The 14,658-nt window shown below is 46.8% G+C and overlaps 1 protein-coding gene across 2 annotated transcripts in view; it reads right to left on the reverse strand.

Moving 5' to 3' along the window:
• CLIP2 (CAP-Gly domain containing linker protein 2) overlaps positions 1-14,658 on the reverse strand; it is a 78,337-nt gene that overhangs the window by 17,684 nt on the left and 45,995 nt on the right. For both annotated transcript variants that reach the window (XM_063402405.1, XM_063402403.1), the window contains exons 4-8: positions 13,144-13,268; positions 7,565-7,778; positions 6,324-6,521; positions 5,092-5,195; positions 3,503-3,563 (exon numbers count right to left, since the gene is read on the reverse strand). In XM_063402405.1, coding sequence (XP_063258475.1) covers positions 3,503-3,563; positions 5,092-5,195; positions 6,324-6,521; positions 7,565-7,778; positions 13,144-13,268 — 702 coding nt within the window. The remainder of the gene's footprint in view (positions 1-3,502; positions 3,564-5,091; positions 5,196-6,323; positions 6,522-7,564; positions 7,779-13,143; positions 13,269-14,658) is intronic.

Consider the following 14,658-nt stretch of genomic DNA (forward strand, 5'->3'; position numbering starts at 1 on the left):
TGGGCATTGCTTCAGTGCCCCTCACTTTTAAAGCTGAATTACCACAAAGCTGCACATGGTGGCAAAGCCCAGCACTCCACAGCCACCACTGTAATATCTTGTAAGGTTCCCTATAAATAAAAGAGGAGAGGAGACATGGGAAGGTGCATGCACACTCTGCTCTTTACATTTTTTAGCTTACAAATCCCACATTTTCCTTAGAATTAAACATAATTAATCTATCAAATTAAAAAATTAATCTAGCAAAAAAGCAAACAAACCTGCTCAGAACCATTTTTACCCCAGTTTTTGCCCTTCATTTTCCATATACTTATTTGCTTCCCCTTTTTTTCTATTGGAGCCAGTTTTAAGGATTTTCTGCCCTTCCCTACAAGAAAGCAAGGCTTGGATAGTTGTGTACAAATGATAGAAATGGAAGTTTTAAAAAAATCCATGTTTTCTGCTTGTAAAAAATCATTGTACTTGTATTCATAGATGGTGATGTAACTGCCATTTCTATTCAGGTAGCTCTGTGTTTTATGTGTCTTATTTTACTCCTGAAGGAGGGGAAAAAAAAGATGTGGATTCAAGAGCCCAAATACTATCAAACCCCCAAATTATATACCTTAAGTGTAAAAGTTGGCATATTGCATCTTAATTTAAAAAAAGGTATTTAATTAATTAAATAAAATTAATTCTGCTCCCTGTAAGTCCAAAGATTTACACCTTGAGAGGGAGTTCCAGGACTGATTTTAGAAAGAGGAATAAATATTCCATTGATACCAATAAATTAACTGAGGTTAACACAAGCCCGGTCAAGCTCTCAGTCCCACCTGATATCTTGGTCATATCAATTAACCCTGCTATTTTACAACTCTGGAAAAACAGGAAAATAGAAGAAAACAAACAAACAAACAAAAAACATGGAAAAATAGATTAACTGTTTTACAGTCCTTAAATCTTAGATTTACATTCATTTCTGAATTATTTTATGTAAATTGGTTTGCTAGCACTGGCCAGTATGAGTCAGAAGCTCAAATCCAAACTTTTCCTGCACTTTGAGAAAGTCCAGATATGAATTTCAAATTTACTTGTAGCTATTAGCCTTAAATTACTGTTCACAAATTATAAACCGACTTCCCACTGGTATTCAAGGCACGCTGCAGGATCCAGGAGATGAGCATGAGAGAGTTCCTTGATGAGCATAGTATTTCCTGTAAACCACGATCTTCCACCACAAAGTCTTTCCTGAAAGCTTTTCCTACATTTGGTTTTCATCTTTCAAAGCTCTTGAAAGCTTTTCCTGCATTTGTTTTTCACCTTCCACATCACTACAGCATCAGCTGCCAACCAGGATCAAAAGTGGGTTGAATTCATAACATAATAAATGTATTATTATGAAGAATTCATTATTCATAATAATACATTTCAAGGCTAAATTCACAGCCCCTCTATCAGAGGTCCAAAACCTTGATCTGTATCTTCAGGCCACCAGCACAAGGACTTCTTTGGTCAAATTGTTTCCAAGGATGCTGCCTGCTGTGCTCAACACCCAAGAGCCCTGGATTTGTTCAAACCATCCATGCTATTTGTACAATATCAGGGGATTTAGCCAGAAACCCCAGGGCCAGGGACCCCAGAGCAGAGAATCTGTTCTTACCATTGTCATCCTGTTACTGCCTGCCAGGTCAAAATAAACACTCCCCTCTGAGTACCTGGGAGAGCTGCTGGTGTAAGAGGAATAACAGGACCAGGGGAAAGCAGAAAATCCCACTGGACTTTGGTTTTGGCTACTCCAGCTCCAGAGAGGGATGCCAAGGGCTGTGCTGGCAGCTGCTGCATGGCTTGTGATTTTACACACCTAATATCAAGAACAACCATTTCCCAGGAAATACACTGCAATATGAAGGAGTATTCATGTTGGAAATTATGGAAATCTTATCCTCCTCATTTCCAATAAGGTTTTGGTTTGGGTTTTTTTCTCCAAGTTAATTACTTGCTTCTGGAAAGCTTAACTGTCTCCACAAGAAAGCAGGAAGGTGAGAATTAACTCTAGTGGGTCAATCATTCAGTCTGAGCAGTCAAATTAGGCAGACAAGATGTGAAAACTGGCCCCAGCCAAGCCCTCTGCCTGTGCTGGGACTGATGCTGGACTCATGGAGGGCATGCCAGTTCCTGGATCAGGGGAAATCAAGCATTCCTAAATCATTTGTTGTTTTGTACAGACAAGCATGGAAGCAAGGTCAGGACCATAATGTCCTACTGAAAGCTTGGCCACGTCCTCATTGCGAAACAACTCCTTCCTAGCCCCAAGGAAAATTCAATCCAACACTGAGTCCCAAACTGAGAATGGGAGCCCTTACCCACACCAGTTAACCATCTTGCTAAGCATGGTGGCTTTAAAAAAAACAAAATATCCAGATATCCCATCTGGCCAACCCTGGTCCCACTGCCATAATTACACAGCCAGGTTTAAACACTTGGAGCTCACAAAGGGACAATTCACTGCTCTCAAAGGGAATGATGCATGGATCAACCATCCTTCTCTTCTCTAAAGCACTGTGGGAAAGCTGTCAGCTCAGGGCTGAACAGAAATCTGATTTTGCACCCACACAACAGGCAGAAACTGCACTTGCTGTGCTTCCACAAAGGTCTGCTGTCAGTGCACTGCTGATTTACACCCTGTCAAACATCTCCTTCAGCTTCTGGATGAAGAAGAGAGGTTTATGCCAACAAGATCGCAGCCACAGCAACATATCCATTTCCCAGTTTTCCCATTTTCCTGGGCTTTTATTGCTATGAGTGACAGTGAAGAACAGGAGCAGGGCCCTTGACATTTCTGGCTGTTACTAACCTGACACTCTGGCTAAAGAGACAGAAAATTCCCTTGATTTATTTACATTTGGGGAGCAGAGCCTTGCTTTCACAGAAAGATTTTCTTTTCCTTTTTCCCCCCAGTGGGAAAAGCCTCCCACTCAAGGGCCAACACTTCATCCCAACATCACTTCCATTTGCACAATGTTCACTGCAACAGCATCACTCTGAGCAACAGCCCTTGCCAGTGGCAGGGTGTCAATCCTGGTGTCAAACCCACCCCCATGGGCACTGAATTCCACAGGAGGACACCTCAGGACACACAGCATTTTGGCTGGAATTAAACAGCATCCACTCAGGAGAATCCATGTGCCCATCAGCTGCTAAGAGCAGGACACAGCAGGGACAGGAACTGAACTGTCAATGCATTTCTGGAGTGGAAAAACACATGTTCCAACACATTCAGATACAGATTTTCACATGGCTTGGCAACTGAGAGTGACAGATTAACTCCAGACAGCTCCAAGCGTGAACAGCCACTGGGCACCACACCAAGGAACAATCCTCACAGTTTACACCGTGGTGTTTGCAGATCCAAGGCATCAATAAAGAATTGGTAGAGGGGTGCAAAACCTGGCAGAAGTTACTCAAAGTGAGGCCCCACATGCAACTTTGGACCCCACATTTTGGCAAGATCATAAGGAATTACCTCCAGATCTCCCTTTGTAATGGATTCTTCCTCCACACGGAACTGCAGGTCCTCCACTTTCCTGGGGAAGGAAAGGGACACAAAGAGCAATCAGGAACCCTCAGCTCAGCACCCTCTGGCTAAGCAGCCATTGCACATGAGACTTTTCACTCTTAATCAAGTTTCATGGATTACTGCAGCCATCAATGGAGATGTCATCACCAACAAATAGAAAAGCTGCCCAAAAACTGCCCATAAGCTTTTTGTGTTCTAAACCCACCCAGCCAATACTAAAAAATCATGTCATGGCCTGCAGAATCAAAGTCTGAGGAGAGGGATACAGACCACCTCTGGCTACAAACAGCTCAGCAGAAACTGAGCAGCAAGACCCCGTGGGGCAGGACAGTTAAAAGCAGCTTTCCACACACAGACATGGCTTTTTTGCAAGGTACATCCCCTCAGACACACAGCTACTGTTCTCTGACACAGGATCCTGAAAACAAGCAAACCACAACAAGGTTTCACTGGATTATTAAACCTTATTATCCTGCTGCTGAGCACTGGGCAATTCCTGTGCCAAATGCACAGGGTCCATACAAATTATTCCAAGGGAATTGGATCCTCTGCCTCCTTGGCAGGGGGTGGGCAATGTTTCATGTTACCACAGCGTGGAAATTGTGAGCTGCCCTGGCAGACAGAAGAGCCTTCCCCACAGATTGTGCAGGCCAGTCATGCATAAAATGCACATAAAACCACACACACTAACACATAACAGACATGCTGAGGAAACTCTTCTCTTTTGGAAGAGAGAAGCAAGTAACAGTAGAAAATAATTCAATTTTCTGCTAGACTCATCCCTCTTTTTCTCTATATTCACTTAAAAAAAAAAAAGGCTGAGGATGATTAGCCAGCAGCCAGATGTAAGGACTATGATTCCATTACAGATAAAAATAGCTGTGAGTGTACACAATGAACTTCATAAACAAGCTTCCTTGTCTAAACCTCCTCTAATTAGAGGAGGGAGGCATCTGTTGATATTTAGAGGAAAACTCAGCTGTCTTGGGTTAAAGGGCCTCCTGGAGCTGGGAAAGGCAGCTGCCTACCAGGAGTATGGGGAGACTTTTGTATGAAAGATCATTTCATCCTCAGGAGGGGCATCAGTCAATTGAAACCAACACTGTTCTCAGTTATTTAATACACAGAAATGTTTTTCTATTCCCACTGAAGAGCTTAATTATATACATGGAGTACCTGGACTGCAGGAATGACCTGCAGATCTTGACTCTTACCCAGAGAGGAATGTATGCACCATGATACGTGCATGGCTGGGGCTGTGGGATGTGGGGACTGGTGAATCCCTCTGCAGTGAGGCTGTACTCCAGTCTGGCTTCCCTTCCTCACAAAGAGTGTCCTCAACATCAGCCCATCACAGATGGAGGGGAAGGAGGGGCCTTTAGCAAACCCAGGTTGCACAGGAGGGTCTGTGATGGCCCAGTGTGTCTGTTTATGAGCCAATTTTAATTTCATTCTGTATCCTTAAGCCAAAACCACCTGAAGGCTTTATCACTGCCCACTCATGACTCCCTCACACCCATCCACTCCTGCTTTACCTCTTCTCCTCTTCCAGCTGGTTCAACAGCTCAATCTTCTCCTTCTGCATCCCATCCACCAAGGCTCGTGCTCGCTGGAGGTTTCCTTCTGCCTCTGTGACATACTGGAGCAAAACACGAGCCCAAGACACAAAAGTTAGCCATGTCTGAAGTAGCACAAAGCTGTTTAAGAAAGAGTCAGAACCAGGGAGCAGTAAGTTTTGATGACCTATTTCAGAGGATGCTGTGGTAAGAGCACATTTTCCAAACAGCTTAGGATGTACAAGACAACACAAACTGCTCTGTCTCCAGCAGCTGTAAGTGATCCATGCTTCAGTGCCTCTCTGACCTGACCCTTCTGGAGAATCCAGCTCTGATTAGAGTTAAGAACTTGAAACCTGAAAAGTTCTGAAAATCTGCTCAGAGGTTACCAGTGCATTTCAGCCCTAGTCATGAAGCGAGAGAGATTTCAGACCTCTGTTAATTCATTTGTTACTGATAATTACTGGAAAACACAATATACAAGAAGAATGTCAGCTTGCAGTTGATTTTTATCAATTTCTCCTGCATTTCTGCCAGGCAGGTGTGACCCACCTCACAGAGATACAGTCCCACCCCTGCTCCCAGGTAGCTCACTCAGCTTTGTAAGCATGAGGAAAGAATTTAGGACAACAGCAGATGCTGAGGAACCACATACTGACAAACAGCACAAACACAACTCTCTTTAAGTATTTTAATACATAAAATATCCTCTGTACAAATGCTTGTGCAAAAAACAATCAAGCAAGCAAACAGCAACCTAATATGATCAGCCTGTTTTCCTTCCAGATTTCCTGCCTTTATTAATGTTATAAAAACATTCTCTCTGGTGGGGAAGCAGTGGCACATGAACTGAGCTGATGTTCTCAGCACCATAAAATCACTGCAATGCAGTCAGTGCCACAGCCAGCTTCAGTGGCTGAGGGGAACAAATCTGCCTTGCACTTGCATTTCAGCATTGAAATGTATTGATCCACCAGACACAAACTATCTGCTGCCTCTTATCTGGCACAGCCCTGTTCCTGCTCCTGGCTCAGGGCAGAGACAGCACACGTGACACTGGCAGAGTGGAGAAAGAGCCTCAGCTTAGCTCACCACATAAAAGGCAGAAATTCAGAGCCCAAGTTTCACACACAGTGGTTATGACACTTTCAGGGGATATGAAATATTCAGATGTTTGAGATCCAGTGATAAACAGCCCTATCACCTCCTACCTGCTCGTGCTGGGCCTTCATGATGGCAATCTCCTTCTCCACCTCACAGATGTGGCTGGTGGCCTTGGCAACCTCTGCCCTCTCCAGGTCCCTCTCTGCCAGCAGCTGCTCAATGTGCTGCTGCTTCTCCTTCAGGGCCTCCTGCAGAGCTGTGGTGCCAGAGATCTTCCTGGCATATCGAGAAGAGGTCTCTGTCAGCTGGGAAAAGAGTTAAAATGAGGTGGGGTAAAGCTGTGTACTTCCCAGTCTAGAACAGCTGAAGCCCCCTGTTAAATGTGGAATGCTGCTCACCTAATGATAATTTATTCAGCTCAACAGAGCTGCAGTTCCAGCTCTGGGCCCTACAGGAGTTGTTAAATCTGGGAAACATCTGGACAATGCTCACAAGCTCAATTGCTCTTCTGCACTGCAATGAGAGCAGCATTTCCCAAAGGACAGAACATGGGGTGGGAACTGGGTCAGGAGAAATTATCATGCATGGTATCATCTGCCTCCTTAGATACATTTTATCGATGGCCTGCACTGCTGAAATCCCAAAAAGTCAGCTCAGCTGGGTAGACTGATCTCAAGTGCAGACCAGTATGGGGATGTTCAATCCACTCCCAGGAATGACACTGCACCCTTGTCCCCAGCCAAGAGCCGTGGCTGTTCTGCAGTGACACCACAGCAGAGCCAGAACTTTTAATAATATCACTGCCTGCTCTGCTTTCTCCCTGCTTGAGCACCTGCCAAAACCACAGGCGTGTGACCCAGGACACTGCCACCCTCCACAGCAGGACAGTCACAGTAGGAGCTCTGTACAGCTGGTCAGTGGAGCAGCATGACCATGTGAGACTGGAAACAGTGTCCTTTCTCTGCAGGGATCCCTTATAAACCTGCTTTCTCCAGGGATCCCTTATAAACCTGCTTTCTCCAGGGATCCCTTATAACCCTGCTTTCTGCAGGGATCCCTTATAACCCTGCTTTCTGCAGGTATCCCTTATAACCCTGCTTTCTGCAGGGATCCCTTATAACCCTGCTCTTGACAGCAGAACTGAGGTTCACCCCACTGCAAACTGCACTTCAGGCTCTTCAATGGTCACAACTGCTTGGTGTCCATTGCTTGGAGCCGTGTCCATGGAGGGAGACCATTGGTGAGGTGGGCAACAGCGTCCCACACTCCATCCCCTCACCTCCTGAAGGGTGAAGGAGCAGAGAGAAGAAAACCCCAGCCCTGGCTGGAGCCCACGGGAGGCACTCACCAGCCCGCTGCGGCTGGGCCTGCCCCCGACGGAGGAGGCCACGGAGCTGACGGAGCTGATGGAGGAGCTGCTGGGGCTGTGGGTCAGCGCCGACACCCCCATGGCCATGCGCTTGCTCTTCTTGGCCTTGGCAGGGCTGGTGGACGGGAACCCGATGCGGATCACCTTGTGGATGGGAGCAAAGAGCCCGAACTTGGGTGGGCACTGGAAATACCTGGAACACAGGACAGGCACCAAGTGAGGAGGGGCAGAGCAGCCTTCTCACCCAAGCCTTGCAGAGTGGCACTGCCAAGCAGCACAAAACCCCAGCCCACAGCTCGTCTCTGGGTGCTTTGCTGTGGCATTGTTTGCTGTGTACGAGTAGCTGGATTATTCTCCTTTCCTACTAGTAGTACTGGCAATCTCCATGTCTGCATTTGTGGTGTTTTAGCAGGGAAACCTGAGGTCATTGCCAAGCATTAAGTGCTGTGCACTTTGATAAGGTGCCAGGGAAGACACAGCTGGCAGCCTGGAGAGGACATATCCCAGAACACAAACACAGCCACAGAATGAGCACTCCTTCCTTACCAACCAACCAACCTTGCCCTTGGGTGTGCTCTTCACCTGTGTGAGCTCTTCACCTGTGTGTGAGCTCTTCACCTGTGTGTGAGCTCTTCACCTGTGTGAGCTCTTCACCTGTGTGAGCTCTTCACCCGTGTGTGAGCTCTTCACCCGTGTGTGTGCTCTTTACTCGTGTGTGTGCTCTTCACCCGTGTGTGAGCTCTTCACTCGTGTGTGAGCTCTTCACCTGTGTGTGAGCTCTTCACCCATGTGTGAGCTCTTCACTCATGTGTGAGCTCTTCACCCGTGTGTGAGCTCTTCACCCGTGTGTGAGCTCTTCACCCGTGTGTGAGCTCTTCACTCGTGTGAGCTCTTCACCCGTGTGTGAGCTCTTCACCCGTGTGTGAGCTCTTCACCCGTGTGTGAGCTCTTCACCTGTGTGTGAGCTCTTCACCTGTGTGTGTGCTCTTCACCCGTGTGTGAGCTCTTCACTGTGTGTGAGCTCTTCACTCGTGTGTGAGCTCTTCACTCGTGTGTGAGCTCTTCACTCGTGTGTGAGCTCTTCACCTGTGTGTGTGCTCTTCACCCGTGTGTGAGCTCTTCACTGTGTGTGAGCTCTTCACTCGTGTGTGAGCTCTTCACTCGTGTGTGAGCTCTTCACTCGTGTGTGAGCTCTTCACTCGTGTGTGAGCTCTTCACCCGTGTGTGAGCTCTTCACCTGTGTGTGAGCTCTTCACTCGTGTGAGCTCTTCACCCGTGTGTGAGCTCTTCACTCGTGTGTGAGCTCTTCACTCGTGTGTGAGCTCTTCACCCGTGTGTGAGCTCTTCACCTGTGTGTGAGCTCTTCACTCGTGTGTGAGCTCTTCACTCGTGTGTGGGCTCTTCACTCGTGTGTGAGCTCTTCACTCGTGTGTGAGCTCTTCACCCGTGTGTGAGCTCTTCACCCGTGTGTGAGCTCTTCACTCGTGTGTGAGCTCTTCACCCGTGTGTGAGCTCTTCACCCGTGTGTGAGCTCTTCACCCGTGTGTGAGCTCTTCACTGTGTGTGAGCTCTTCACCCGTGTGTGAGCTCTTCACCCGTGTGTGAGCTCTTCACTCGTGTGTGAGCTCTTCACTGCTTTGTAGATAGTGATGGAGTAAAGTGTGTCTGCAGGGAGATGTCACAAGATGGACAAGGCTCTGCTCCATGGAGCTCAGCAATGAGACAAAAGGCCACAGGCAGGAAGTTCCAACTAAACATGAGGAAAAACTTGTGCAGTGAGCAAGCCTGAACAGGCTGCCCAGAGAAGGTGAGGAGTCTCCTCACTGGGGATACTCCAGAACCTTCTGGACACAATCCCATGCTGTGTGCTCTGGGATAACCCTTCCTGAGCAGGAAGGTTGGACTAGATGACCAAATGTGTCCCTTCCAACCTGACTCACCCTGTGACTCTGTCAAATAAGAAGACCTGAATCACACAGTTCTGTATAAATGTTCCACAGGGTAAAAATCTTTCCTACCAAAACAGGAGAAAACGGCAGCTCAAACCTTTGAAGCTAAAAATACCATTACAGCAAACTCCAGTGTGTGCCACCTCCTTTGGGTGGCAGAGAAATGCTTCCTATGCAAACAAACTTGGAAAGATGAAAGCATGGAAAAGGGAGGATCAGATAATTCCAGTGCATGTTCTCTTCCACAACCGCAGTGAGACCAATGTTTCTGTCTCTCCAGAGCCCTCTTCCAGAAAAAAATGAGCCACAACTGAGTGTCAAACCCTGGAAACTGCTTCAGGGCCTTGGCTGACCAGCATAAACCAAGGTTCATTTGCTGCTGGCCAGCTGCACTGCAGCAAGAAAAGCCAGATCACCTCCAGCATTGCCCCCCTAGTTTTAGGGAAGCAGCCAACACAAAAAACTCCTTTAAGAGCTTTCTCACAGGCTTCCCAGCAAGAATAGGACTAAATACTAGGTCATAAACCAATCTGTCTTATGTTAATATAAAAAACCGGATTCTAATGACTAAATTATACAAATTCAGTTTTACTAGCACAAGTTTTCTCTCTCTCCAGATGTGAGCAGCTGTTTCCCCAACTCCCTTTTATTTTTAAGTGCTGGCAGCCATACAGCTGTGTCACAGGCAGACCTCTGTGTGCTTGGGAGGCCAGGGAACAGCATGATCTCCAGTCAGATGAGAATAAAATTAATTTTTAAACATCAGCTCAGACTTATTTTTTTTCTATAACAAACTTTAAACAACCCCAAATCTCTCAGCCTCCTCGACTTCCTGCCAACACAGGCCCTTGGGTTTGAAAAGTCAGCCATGCCATAGGCTGACCTCCTGCAAACCTGTCAAAGCCCTGCTCATCATCATTTTACCAAATTTCAGAAGGCACAGGCAGGCCAACAGCCCCTTCCACAGCTCTGCCTGCTGTGAGCACAGACTGGCTGCACAATTCCAAATGTTAATTCCCTTAGAAGCCTCTGACAGCTCTTAGCAAGTTCAAACTTGCATCACTATGCCTGCCCATTTTCTTTCAGTCCTGATTGAAAGTGGTTGCAATTAACTTTTATAATTCAGAAGAAGGAATTGGGTCCAAACCGCTTGGCAGAAAAGAAAACTACCTGAAAACCAAGAACTGCTCACTGAGTGTGGTGGAGCTCTGTACTCACATTACAGAGAGGAATCAGGGCAGAAAAGTGGTGGTGTGATGTCAATGCAAACTGCAGGTGGAAAACAGCACAGGAAATGTTGAAATAGTGGGAAAATCTTCAGTGTCCAAGGCTGACTAACAATGCAGAAGTAAAAGGTCTGGGCAGTTTAGTGAGCAAGGACTCCAAGTGGAGCAGAGAGAGAAGGGAGAACAGTAAAATAAGCAGCAGATGAGTACATGGAACTTGCTTGGCTTTGTGGAATTGACACTAAACCAGGTGGCTCAGCAGGCTTCTGTGCAGACAGGAAAGCAGATGCAGCAAACCTCTCTGAAATCAGCTCCACCTGATGGACACAGGGGCTCCCCTCAGTGATTCCCTGTCCCCTGGGCCACTGCTGCTGATCCACAGCCTCCAGTGAAGAGCCACAGCTGGGAAAGCCCAGCCCTGGGGCCTTCCCTTGGTGCACATCCACACGTGAACCTGCAGGAAAATCAGGGACCCACCACAAATTTCAGCCAATTCACCACCAGCTCAGGTGGAGCTGCCTATGAGAGCAGAGGTGGACAACACCACCCAAGGCTCTACTTCTTCCACCAGCCTCAGTCCTGAGCTCCAGTTTTGGCTTCACTCTCCTTGGCAGCTGCAGCAGGCAGTGCTGGGCTTGTGGCCAGGCCAGGGATGCTCACTAGATGGCAACCACCACCAAAGCACAGACTGCAGAGCCTGCACAGCCTCTGCCAGGCTGATCCTGCCAGGACAGGATCAGGACAGCCTCAGGAATTCCATGCTGCCCTGCAAACAGGGAGGACTGACTGAGGGGTGCCTACATGCACAAAGGGAACTGATTTTACCATGTTAGCTTCTCCAAACCACTGCTGTTGAAATGGGGACATGCTACAAGAAAATCAACAGGCTGGATGAAGGCTGCAAAGGACAGGCAGGGACAATGCTGCAGCCTTGCTCTAAACAGTGGGAAACAAGGGAGGAGCCTCTGCAGACAGGGCACACACCAGAACAGCTTCAGCCGAGGTGCAGCAGCTCCAGAAGACAGATGATTTCCAAAAGTTGGATTTTCAAAACACAGCAACAGAGGTACAAGGATGAGAGGCAGGCAGCACTACACTCACATCTGCCTTTCACACCTTCCACATTCATAGAGACAATAAATAATTTCTGAGCACCCTGAAGATTGATCTTCCAGACAGTTTGAATTGTATGATAAAGAAAGCAGGGACTTGCATTCAGTCCATGATTTATTCTCTACCATCCTGGTTCTTTTATTTTGAGAACAGGCTGAAACTCGGCCATCTGCTGCCAATCATTTGCTGCTTTCTTGCCCTGACATTGAACAAGACAGCTTTTCTCTTTATTTAAATGAAAGCACATGGCTGCTGGACAAAACAAGGCTGACCCAACACAAGAAACCTTTATTACAGAACCTGAGATATAACAAGGCAGGAACTCTCAGCTCCTCAGTTTCAAAGTTATAGGTTGGACTTGATGATATCAAAGGTCTTCTCCAACCTAGTCAATTCTGGGCAAGAAAAATGTCACCTCTAAAGCCAGACTGCCTTCAGAAGCTCCAAGAAACCAACAGTATTTCCCACTTAAGGAACTTGTGTAGGACAAAGACTCAGTTGCACCTGTATTTGAAGCAGGGTCAAAGAGCTGCTGTATAATTCAGATTTGAACACCACCAAGCTCAAGATCCAAGGCCTGGGTCATTCCATTAACTAAATTCCCCATGAACAGAAAGAGCTTCCCGGCAAGCCTGTGAGATGTCCCTGCCTAGTTTAATAGGTACTAACAAGGTCTTTTTTGGAAGAGAAAGGAGTGGAGGTGCCTATGGAGTCAGAGGTGGTAAGATCAATCAGCAGACACCTCTTGCACCACAGAATTAGTACGAGGACAGAAAACAACCACCAACTGTTCATTCAGTTCTCTGGAAATTTGTTCCCAGAAAGAACAGACTAAGACATTAAGCTGAGGAGAAAATAAAGTAAAATCTTTGTCTTTTGTAATTGTGACAGGGCAACTCAGGGCAACGACTGACAGGGAACAAGAAGAAATTTTATGACAGGAATGTGTGGTAGAAAGCAGAGCTAATGCAATCAACAGAATCAATTTCTAGCAAAAATTAAATCCCACTGTAAGTCATCTTCTTTCCATACTTTCTCCTGTTTCCTGGAGCCATTCAGGTTCCTCCTTCACAGAAGTTATCTGATCCTGTTTTAAAACGGCCCAGTGATGAGGTTTGTATTGATCTCCCTTGCAAGGCTATCCAAAAAAGACTCTAAAACACTCAAACCTTCCTGCCAGCCCACAATGTCCAACCCAACACAGCCCTAGCTGTCCCCCCAGCCCCCAGAGGTGTGCAGGGCCCGGGCTGGGGCTCAGGGCACACAGTACCTTGTACCAGCAACTGCCCCATCGTTCTTGCCCAGGGGCTCGTCCAGCTCCACGCCACACCACTCTCCTTTGGCAAAGTCCGTCTCTCCCACGTAGCGCACCACTCCCGTCTTCGTCCCTCCGACCTGCCAGGGAGAGCATGGGCAGGGTTAGAGGAGGCAGCACCAGCACTGGCACAGGGGGGATGAAGCTGGGACAGGTATTTGGAGAGGGGGACAAGGCATGTGTATCTTCTGTTTCAGATCTGATGAAATCAGCAGTTCCCCACACCAAAGTTCTCCCAGCACTAAAGCTGTCCTTCCAGTAACTACAAAGTGATTTTGGGCCTGCCTGCCTGGAAGACATCAAAGGAAATACAATAAAGGCATATTTCAAGGGGTCAGCTAACTGCACCAAGTTACTTGTGAGGCCACAGAGGAGTTCAAGCCCTGCAGGCACAGCTCATTCCTGCCTTGCCTGAAGAACCGTGACCTGCACTGACAGGTTTGCAGCTCTGAGCTCTTTCAGCCAACACTTTTGGGACAGGACAGCAAGAGGGCAGCTGAGCCAGGAAAGCATCCACTGCTCCTCAGCTTGCTCCCAGGATGTAGAAACTGCTCAAAATAGAGGTGTTCCACTTCTATCTACACTTCCTACAGCAACTCCCAGTGCTGCCAAACTGCATGGGAGTGGGGCTCAGCTCAGTGCCAGGCATCCTCCAGCACAGGTTTCTTCCCCCACCATGGAGAAATAAGAATAAATCACACCCTTTTCTCCTGAATTTACACTTAAAGTTGTTAAAGTTTGCAGCTTACTGAGGAGACTCAAGGAGGGCAAGTCAGGAACCTTTGGAGCTGTTTTGATCATTGCTCTGAGAGCGTGTGGCACTGAGCAGCAGCTGCCTCTGCACTGAACACTCCCACTGAGACACTTGGGCTGAGAAAAGGAAGATAGAAAAGAAGGAGAGTGTTCTAAAGGTTCATACTTCAAGTAAATCAACATATGGTCTAAGCCTTTTTAGCCTATCTCTGCTAACACCTAAATTCAAGGAAGAAGGCTTAAAAATAAGTTTAAAATTAAATTTGCAGCTTCATCCTGAATGACTTGCAGCTATTCATTTTCTTAATATTAAATTGAACATTAAAAGGTATCAACAGAGTATTATTTTCCTACAGAAAACAGTGAGAACCAAATGCAGAAATTTCTGGGTTTGTGTATTCCAGGGTAGGACTGTTAGATTTACCAATTCTAAATCCCTAAAAAATTGCTTATGCAAAGGAAAAAAGAGTTTTTCCAGACTAAAATAACTGCACCTTTATGGACTAAACAGCACCAGCTGTGAAGTCTAGGTCCTACCTCAAGTCCTGGGAGGATGCAGCGCACAGCTTAAGTTAGTACTCTGGAATTTCTCTCACTGGGGATTCAAAGCACTGCTGCTTATGCAAGAAAATCTTAGGGGATGTTGTTCTCTTTGCTACAGGATGGAGTAAAATATTTGCCAGCAGGAAAAGGATCATAAGAAAACTTTCTGGTTCT

Source organism: Prinia subflava, chromosome 8 (assembly GCF_021018805.1).
Source record: "Prinia subflava isolate CZ2003 ecotype Zambia chromosome 8, Cam_Psub_1.2, whole genome shotgun sequence".
In the NCBI taxonomy this organism is placed as follows: Eukaryota; Metazoa; Chordata; class Aves; order Passeriformes; family Cisticolidae; genus Prinia; species Prinia subflava.